We start from the raw sequence: 10,000 nt of genomic DNA on the forward strand, positions 1-10,000 counted from the left end.
TCAGGTCGCAAGTTACTATGAAAACCTCCACCGGCTGTCTGTCAGTCACTCGGTCAGTCCCTCTGTCCGTCACGTCACATCACACTTTTGGTCCTACTCTTATCTCCGGCACCGTTGCCCCTATCCATGCCAAACTTTGCACAAGCTCCTTGGCTGGCAAACCACAACCTCCGCCCCTGATTTCTCACATGCCCCTCTTCTAGCGCCACCACGAGGTTGGCGACCTGACGGTCGCTCCCGATTAGGGAGTCTTACTGTTAATAATAATTATTTTAATATAGAACTTTTAAGTTTTTAACAGCATTTTTCATGAACAGCATTTTTCATGAACAGGGAAAAACAACATCCCCTATCATAAAATGTTGAATGTACAGTAGCTGGATCTGTAAGAAACAATATTTTAATTGGAAATACTGTGGATTCCCACCACCACCAATTAATAGGCCTAGAATTGTTGAATGCTTTAACTATTGAAAAATAGCAGATATACAAGTCGTGCCGCGCTGCAAGCTTGTATATCTGCTATTTTTGAAAAACCGTGATATATATATATATATTTTTGGCAAGTCTTTGAATATATCTTTTTAAAAGCGAACATTTGTAACTCAAATATTTGCGCGGCACCTAGTGCTGTGCTGTGAGCTTGTATATCTGCTATTTTTGGAGCGGTGAAAGCGCTCCCAATGAACAGGTATATCCGTGGGTATGTGGCTGGCTGGCTGGCTGGCTGGCTGGGTGGCTGGCTGGCCCTGTCCGTAGCCTGGGCAATACCTTGAGTGGCCACACACAACACACTAGTTAAAGGAGGGGCGCTGTTTTGTGCAGGCCAGGCACACTCACCACTCACTCACAGGCACAGTTTACACTCACTCACTCACTCACATAGGGTACAGCTGCTCAAATTCACCGCTCCACTTTGAACCGAGGTTTGATTTTTTATATTTAAAGCATGCAATATTGCGTAATAATGCGTTCAGGCCTAAATGGCTTAATGAATGCATGCAGTAGCGGAGCAAAGGCTACGAGCTCCCCCAGGCTCCACCACGCACCACGATCCCCGTAAGGGCTGTTTTCGTTATACATTATGTGTACAGTACGGAGCAAAGAAGAAAACGTTTCTCTAACTCTATAAAACATGGCAAAATGGATGTGTAATTAGATTTCATTATATCCTAGATTTGATCTGAGCTTGTTTCTTATTTTTTATCAAGTTATGTGCAGCTGCGTCTGTCGCTACCCCCTCGCTGTCCCACTGCGTACTTAAACCCAGTCAGAACGGGTACACATTATTGTGTATCATTATTTTATGCTTTAACTATTGAAAAATAGCAGATATACAAGCTCACAGCGCGGCACCGAGTGCCGCGCTGCAAGCTTGTAGATCTGCTATTTTTGAAAAATCTTGAAAATTTGACATTTTGACCTGTGAAGTGTCTTTTGAATCCTTCTAAGGTTTTTTGAAAAAACCTATGTTTCTATGTCAGCAATCTGACTAGCCATCGCCCATCGTCAAAGAAAAGGTCCTTTTCACTTAACTGGAGCTCAGTTGGTCTGTTCTTGAAAGACTACTATGTCAGTGGTTCTCAAACATTTTCATGTGAAGGACCCCCCAAACTGATATGTATTTGGCCACGGACCCCCATCTCAAAATATTTAGTTCCAGGGACCCCCCAGAACCAAAATTTGAGTTACAAACGTTCGCTTTGAAAATACATTGTATTCAAAGATTTGCACACATTTTCACGACTTTTCAAAAATAGCAGATCACAGTGCGGCACCGAGTGCCACGCTGCGAGCTTGTATATCTGCTATTTTTCACTGGTTAAAGGCAAGCATTCAATAATTCTAGGCCTAAATGGGTTAATATCTTAGAATAAGCCTTGTCTAATGTCGTAGACAGACGTATCTACTTTATTGTTCAAAGTCTTCTTTCTTGCCATTAGATTGTGACCTTTAATTGCAACTGTGTAACAAGAGTGTTCTTCAACACATAGATACTTCTATTAGCTACACAGCCAAGGCCGGTGGGATTCGGTTTTCGGTACACAGGTTGAAAAGCACAGGTAGCATAGGCCAATGGTTCTCAACCTGTGGGTCGGGACCCCCAGGGGGGTCCCCAAATTATGTTGGGGGGTCCCCAGATGTTTAGCTAAATGTTAACATTGTTTTCTCACTCAACGGTACATACAGTATAAGTGTATACAGTGTATCTGCACATTTCTAAAGTGTCAATTTAAGTACTTTAAAGACCTTTTTAGTACCTCTGGTCAAACATTGGTCAAATTGTCAAATATTAGAGGCAGAAATTGTGAAAATAGCAGATCTACATGCTCACAATGCCTCGCGTTGCGAGGCGTTGTGAGCATGTAGATCGGTTATTTTCACGAAGGAATAGATCGAGTCAAACTAAATGTAATGCCAACTCCTACAATTCCAAGTGCTTGTGCAGGGTGGGGGGTCCCCAGTTCGAATATGAATATTTTGGGGGTCACATTCTGAAAAGGTTGAGAACCACTGGCATAGACCAGGGACGAGGCAAGAACATTCAGAGAAATGCAGTTATGTGCGCACCACAAACGACACAAACGGTTATCATCATGGAGTAGGGTTTGTAATGGCTTAACTACCGACATACTGCCCCTGTGGAGACCACTTAAGTGGTCAGGTGGTCCGTCTGACCATTTAAGTGGACAGCTTTTGAGATCTGTAAGTGGGCCTTTGATCCAGAAAAGATTGGGGACCCGCCATGGCCCTCGTGGGTATTTTCTCCCTCTGTGAAAAAGGCATAGCGCTGGGTGTCGGCGGGCACGGCCTGTCACTGTCCATCTGCGGTGGTGCGGAACCATTTGCTAAATCGAAATTATAAACAAAAATGATTTGTCACTTAAATTAAGGTGACTCGATTGAGTGACATCAAGAAGGGCCTGTCAGCTCCATTCATGGCTCCTACCACCTTCCATGAAGACTTTCCCCCCACTATTTCCCATATACCAAATGTGTTTGTCTTATACTGTATGTAACTTCAGTGCCTCCAAAGCCCCCCAGTTCTTCTTTTTTTGGGTGGGTAGATCATGTCGAGCAGGTCATTTTAAAAGTTGCTCTCAAGTCAAAGAAGTGGGCAGTGCAACACGTGCTGTCCTTGGTTTGGCCACCTGATTTGTTTTCTAGTTTGTCTTGCAGCTCGTTTGGCTCAATAGGTGTCTATTTGTGTTTAGGATATAAGATATCAGCTAAATTCGTTGAATTACTTTAACAGACCGTCCCCTCGAGAGTGCTACGCCCCCTCGGTGCTGAGAGTTTATCTCAGCGGCTGATTGCACAATATCTTATCATAGTACAAACTATAAAAAATAGTTTGGATATAATGTGTCACAAAATATCGTCGTTGTCGAGCGGAAACCTCGTATCTCCAAGTTTCAAATGTATACGTTCTTTCGTAAAGTAAAGCCCTGCTTCATCATACAAGGCGGTCGCACCAAAGTAGTGAAAACAGCAGATCTAGAAGCACACAACACGCGTCGATATGCAGTTTCTATTCTGATACGATGTGATATTGGGGTGAAATCAGTGGAAAAGAAAAACACAGCTTTGTTTTGTGTGTCGCTCTCTTCTCTCTTCGCAGGTGAGGAGGCTTGTGGTGAAGGTGGCCCGCATCCCCGTCAACCTCAGCCGCCGCCAGAAGAGCTACAAGATCTCCAACATGGAGACAACGCACTTTGCCGGCGGCGCCGAGAAGAAGAAGTGCGGGGGCGAGAAGGGGGGCGTGGGCGCGGAGGGCGCGGAGGGCACGGCGGCCCCACGAGAGCCCACGGCGCTGCTCCGCATGAAGAACAACGGCAAGAGCATCATGGTGATGTTCCCGCCGGGAGAGCTGCCCGTCATCCTGAAGCGCCGGCGCGGCCGCCCGCCCAAGCAGCCGCTGCCGGGGCTGCCGGGGCTCGAGCCGCTCAACGTGGTGACCGCTGGTGCCGCCGCCGCCGCCGGGAACGTGGGCGATCCGCCCAAGAAGCCTCGGAGGCGCCGGCTGACCAAGCTGCCCTCCCCGTACCCGTCCTACGTCAACGACACCGATGACGTGAAGATGGAGTACGGCGACGTCCTGTCCAAGCTGGCGTTCCTAAACCGCCAGCCCCCCGCCACGGGCCGCTGCTCGCCGCCCCGCTGCTGGACGCCCAGCGAGCCGGAGAGCTTCAACACGCCCTCGGAGAACCCGGGCATCTCCACCCTGCTGCACAAGCTCACCGGCTTCCGCCGCAGAGGGGGCGGCCGGGGCGGCGGCCCGGGGAGCCGCGGGGGCGGGGCGGGGGGCGCCGGTGCCGCAGGGCGGGCGGCCGACAAGAGCACCTTCAGTGACTTCTTCGAGTCCATCGGCAAGAAGCGCAAGCTCAGCCCGCACTCGGAGACCGGGTTACCACGGAAGCGGGGGAAGGGGGGCGTGGGCCGGGGAGGGGGGGTGGTGGGGAGCGAGCCGGGCATGGAGAAGCCGGTCAGGAAGAGGCGCCCGAGAAAGAACGGCGCCCTTAAGGGTGAGGCGGTGGCACAGGACTGGCCCAATGGGGCCGGCGGCTGGGGAGAGGAGGGGAGCTTGGAGAAAGCCCTGGGGGGCTACCAGGCCTGCGGGTCCCCCAGGGGGGGGTTCTCCAGGGAGGGTGGGAGGGGAGGCGCGTACGGCAGCCCGGGTGGAGGCAGAGGGGGGGTGGGGGGGCCCGGCGGGGAGGACTCGCAGGGCCTGTTCGCCGGATACTTCCGATCGCTCCTCGACTCCGACGATTCCTCCGACCTCCTGGACATCGGGCCCTCCCAGGGGGACCCCCGCAAGGCTCCGTCCACGCCGGGCTACGAGCCCTCCAGTCCGGCCCCCGGACCCTGCTGGTCCCCGGCCTTCTCCAAGCGGAGCCCCAAAGGCTCGGTCAGCGGGGCAGACGGCCCGGCCCATCAGACGCACTGCGGCTCCTCCTCCGCGGCGAGGCCTCCGTACTACAGCAGCCTGGCCCAGACCTCGCCCACCACCCCCACGTACCCCCCCAAGTCCACCCCGCCCTCCCTCTCCCTCTCCCGCTCCCCCAGCTCGCCCCACCCCTCCTCCTATGGACACTACTCTCCCGGCTTCTCCTCCTCCTCTCCTGTAGGAGGCGGGGCTGGTGCAGCGGCGACGCAGAGATCCGCAGACTGCAGCTTCTCGTACGGCTCCGGACACGCCGCCGGCGGTGGCAAGAACAACAACACCCCCGTTGGCCAGGGTCAAATGAACTATTCCAGCTACCAGGTGGCGGCCGCCAAGCGGGGCTTTGGCGGATACCCCGGGTCGGCTCATTCCTCCATGGGAGGACGGGGGGAGTCGGTGGGTGGCCCCACGTCGCCGGGGGGAGGAGGGTACATGGCCATGGCCAAAACCAGCCCCTTCAGCCCCTCGCCATCTCCAGAGGGCTACAAACAGTACATCTCCAACCAGTGGAACTACAGGTCAGGCTTGGCATTTGGCATTTGTATCACAATAGTTCAAACGAAATTGTGACAATAATATATATACTGTATATATTGTTGCTGTCGGGCAGAAACCCCATAATATCTTCATGTTTTAACTGTTTTGTTTTTCGTAAATGAATGTCCTACTTGATCATACTACAGCATTACACAAAAGCATCAAAAGTAACAGATCTGCAAGCTTTTAGATGATATGGACATCAGTGGACTTTTCCACCCAACATTTTAAAGGCAGATATACAGTAATTTCAAATATATAAGATAAGGAAAATGTTTATCTCTTAGGGCCTTTGAAGCTGTAGTATATTTTAGTATGAACCTTTGTGTTCTTTGGTTTACAGCGGATCACCTTAATTGTACAAAATTACAAAATGTACTGTATCTTCTTAATAAGTCATCCATAAGAAGTGATATAAACCCCTGAAATATCTATGTATCGTTTCTGTCGGGAAGAAACCTTGTATTTCTTTCTATATTTTAACTCTCTTTGTAAATGAATGTCCTACTTGCGCTGCATTTTGAGCTTGTAGACCTGCTATATTTTAATAAGTAACAATTTTAGACATACAGTCAGAGGTGTAAAATAACTAAATACTTCTACTCTACTACATCTCGGATCCAAATATGAAGGGCCATAATTATTACTACAACACATGCATTAAACACCTCAGCCTTATATACATTTCGGCCATTTCAAAATAGCAGATCTACAAGCTCTCAATGCATTGTGAGCTTGTAGTTCTGCTATTTTCGAAATATTTTTGTTAACTTGACAACTTGAAATGGGACATTCTGCGTTATGAGTATGTTTTACTTTTGGCACTTTAAGTACATTTTGATGCCAATACTTTTATACTTTTACACAATTACATTTTGAATTCCGGAAAAAAACATTTGAGTACTTTTTCCACCACTGTATACAGTATGAGGTTTTGTCCTGACAGCAAGGAGATAATATTTCGACATAGAGGGCACTTAAAACCTAATATCTGCCAAAGATCTTTAGTGCACCTGAGGGTTATTGGTGCTGTGCCATGCTTACATACCGTGAGGGTTTCTGGGTTACTTGGACTGGCGATGTTGTTCAAATCTTTCAGTGTTGAACACATGCAGGGTAATATGATGATGAGGATTGTGTTGACACGGTTATCACCAATGGGATTCATGATTCATGTTAATTGTGGAAGTGCTACTATGCGTAGGCGTTTTGGCTTTTTTTCCCTCCTTTTTTATTCAGCATAGTAGCTGAGCACAAGTGCTAGTTTTCTGCCACGCCCTGCAGACAGACAGAGAGACAGACACACACGCACACACCAGACATCCTCAAATGTGCAGTATTTGACATACTGCATCTCATTCTAAACGCTATACTCTTTTGTCTTTTCTGTTGGGGGGAAAAAAAAGTTTCTACTTGAAACTGATCACCAAAAGTTTCGAACAGATACCTGCAGTCATGACTGCAGTGATTTTTTGAGCGTGGACTAGTTCCTCTAATCACTAATAATAACTCAAACTTATCTCCATTACAGGTTAAATGTTATATTAACTGGTATTAACCAGACTCAGGTTATGTGAATGAATAGCCTAGAACAAAGTCCACATAATCCTTAGTTACCACCCGCAGTAAGCCTATTTTCCAGACTCAGAGAAAAATACGAAAAAAGAAGAACTCTTATTTTATCTCTGTCATTTGATTGTTTGCTCCAATCCTTGGGCCTTCAACAGGGGGTACGGGACCCCTAGAGTTACTACAGGGGACACCAAATCTTTGTGTGATAGAAACTTTTTTTCATATATATTAACCACTTGAACCCTAGCCTCCCTATTCTGGGGATTTTATGTAGACCAACTACAGAGCCAACAGTCATGTTTTCAGTCATGTATTGATGGCAATGAATCCAACATATTAATAGAAAAGATTGTGAGGAAACAAACACACAAACAAACTGGTTTTAAACAACACTGATTATAGTGCTGTCAAACAAGTCTATGCAACTTTCTATGAAATATCTATGAAAAGGTTTAATCTAAAACACAATTTTATACAGTATGTAGTGGCAGGTCCCTGCTTCTTCTCTCTCTCTCTCTCTCAGCTAAGGGGTCCTTGGGACGAAAATGTTGAAGACCCCTGCTCTAATCTATTTGTACTAATCTGTGCCAAAATGTCACATCTTTTAGGTGAAATATGTCATGAGCAAGTGTTGCAGTGGTTCTCAAAGTGGATTTTAGAGACTCTCTTGGTTCCATAAATTTATGGGGGTCTAAATTGACCCATACAAGTCTGTAACTCTGACAGTATACAAATGGAACCAAATTAACCCTGTACACTATCAACGTTAAGGGGAGCCCATCAAATGTCAAAGTTTGAGAACCACTGTTTTATTGTATTGTGTTGTGTGTTTCAGACATGGATACGGCGGCTGGGCAGCGGACAGCTTCGGCTCCCAGTATCACCATGGCTACGGCGAATACGGCTCCAACGAGTCCAAAGACATTCTGGACATCTCCAACTACACCCCCCAGAAGGCCAAGCGACAACCCTTCCCCGAGAGCCTGTCGGAGTCCTCCTCTGACTCCTCCCATTTGGGCCCTGTGGCGGCGAGCTGCGGTCCGGGTTCAGGCGGCAGCGGCTCCGGCGGGGGCGGGGCTTACAAACAGAAAGAGTCCGCTCCTGTCGGCGGCGGAGGAGGAGACAGCGGTCAGTCCAGCCTGTCCAGCCTGGAGAAGCTGATGATGGACTGGCACGAGAGCGCCGCCGGGCCGTCCTACAACTGGAGCCAGAACGTACTCTTCCAGGGCGGGGCGGCGGCGGGCGGGAGCACCGCCAAGCAGGGCCGCGGACGCAGGAAACGGGCGGCGGCCGAGCCCCCACCGGTGGACAAAGAAGGGAGCGCAGCCGCCGCTCCGCACCACGGAGGAGGACCGCCCTCGGACTCACCGTCCAGTCCCTCTCCCACGCCGACCCCCGGGCCCAAGAGAGGAGCCGGGGGGCGGCCGCGGGGCTCCAGGGGAGGCAGGGGGGGCTTGTCTCCGTGTCAGAGAGAGAGAGGGGGGGCCAGAGCCAGGGCTAAAGGCGCCTCGGCGGCTTCGGGCGGCGTGGGAGGATCGGGGACCCCTCCCGGGCTGTTCCAGGAGGGGCTGGACTATTACAGCGGGGACAGCAGCAGTCTGTCCCCACTGGCCACCCCGAGCGCCGCGCCCCCCGGGGCCGGCTACCCTCCGGACCCCTGTGAGTACCCGTCCCCTTACTCGGCCCACCCCTCCACCCCGTCGTCCGAGGAGCGCTACCCGGCCGTGTACCCCGGCGAGTCCTCCTCCTCGCTCTCCCCCGGCGTCTCCTCTCCCCCGGCGTACCCGCCCAAGCCCCCCCCTCAGACGTACCACCCTGTCCCCTCTCGGACCTTCTCGCCGTCGTGCTCTCCGTCGCCGCGGCTGACGCCCCACTGCGGGACTGCGCTGAGCCCGCCGCACCGGCCGCCTCCCCAGAAGGAGCCGCAGTACCCGCAGTACGACTCCCCCAGCTACTGCGGCTCCCCCTACTGGTACGGACAGACGTCGCACGGCGGCAGCCCCAGCCCGCACGCCGGTGCCGCGCAGCACACGCACCCCAACCCCCACGCCAGCCCCAACCCCAACCTCCCCAGCCCGCACGCCAACACGCATGCGCATGTGAACCCGGGTGCCAACCCGCTCAACAGCGTGCCGACGCACCACAGCACACAGCAGCAGCCCCACCCCAATATGAGCCCGCACAGCAGCAACGCCCCGCCTCAGCAGCAGCAGCAACAACACGCCGGCCCCCACCAACTCCAGGGCAGCCCCCAGGCGCACACCAACCCCAACAGCCACCCTCACTCCCACCCCCACCCTCACCCCCACCACAACGCACACGCCAACCCCCAGCAGCTCCACAGCCACTCCTCCCACCCCGGCGGAGGCCTCCACTCCCACCACCTCTACGACGAGCGCCCCTCTCCCCACAAACGGGAGCAGCTGACCCCGCACCACATGAGCACAGGTCTCCGTCAGGGGCCTCTCTCCCCCTACGCCAAGTCGCCCCTGGACAACACGTCGCCCCACCACCACCAGGACGAGCTGGGAGGAGGAGGAGGAGGAGGCTACCCCTACCAGGGGGGCATGGGCCACCGCTACCCCCCGCAGGTGGCCCGGGGAGGGGGCGGCGTGCTGTGCCAGCTCCTGGACCCGGCCAGTGACGACAGCTTCAGCGTCACCAGCCTGTAGTTGAAGGTGAGATCAGTGTTGTTTTTGACAGCAAATTTTGATTTAGTTTTAGTCATAGTCTTTTGAATAAAATGTCTTTTTAGTTTTAGTCATAATTTAGTCACCTGAAAAGTATTAGTTTTAGTCTAATTTTAGTCGACTAAATATCATTGAGTTGATTTAGTCAACTGAAATACATTTTGACAGGCCTTGATGGCATCGTAATGACTTGGTTGCGTGCTGAAAATAGCCGATCTACAAGCTCACAACGCGCGTTGTGAGCTTGTAGAACGGC

General features: G+C 51.5%; 1 protein-coding gene across 1 annotated transcript in view; it reads left to right on the forward strand.

The window, feature by feature from the left end:
• The window catches only part of ahdc1 (AT hook, DNA binding motif, containing 1), a gene marked incomplete at both ends in the record, with an annotated part of 11,345 nt that extends 1,619 nt beyond the window's left edge, over positions 1–9,726 (forward strand). The window contains 2 exons of the mRNA XM_080735502.1: positions 3,623–5,463; positions 7,890–9,726. Of these exons, the coding sequence (XP_080591628.1) occupies positions 3,623–5,463; positions 7,890–9,726 (3,678 nt within the window). The remainder of the gene's footprint in view (positions 1–3,622; positions 5,464–7,889) is intronic.
• Positions 9,727–10,000: the final 274 nt, after the last annotated feature.

Source organism: Nannobrachium achirus (genome assembly GCF_963921795.1).
Source record: "Nannobrachium achirus genome assembly, chromosome: 10".
Classification (NCBI taxonomy): Eukaryota; Metazoa; Chordata; class Actinopteri; order Myctophiformes; family Myctophidae; genus Nannobrachium; species Nannobrachium achirus.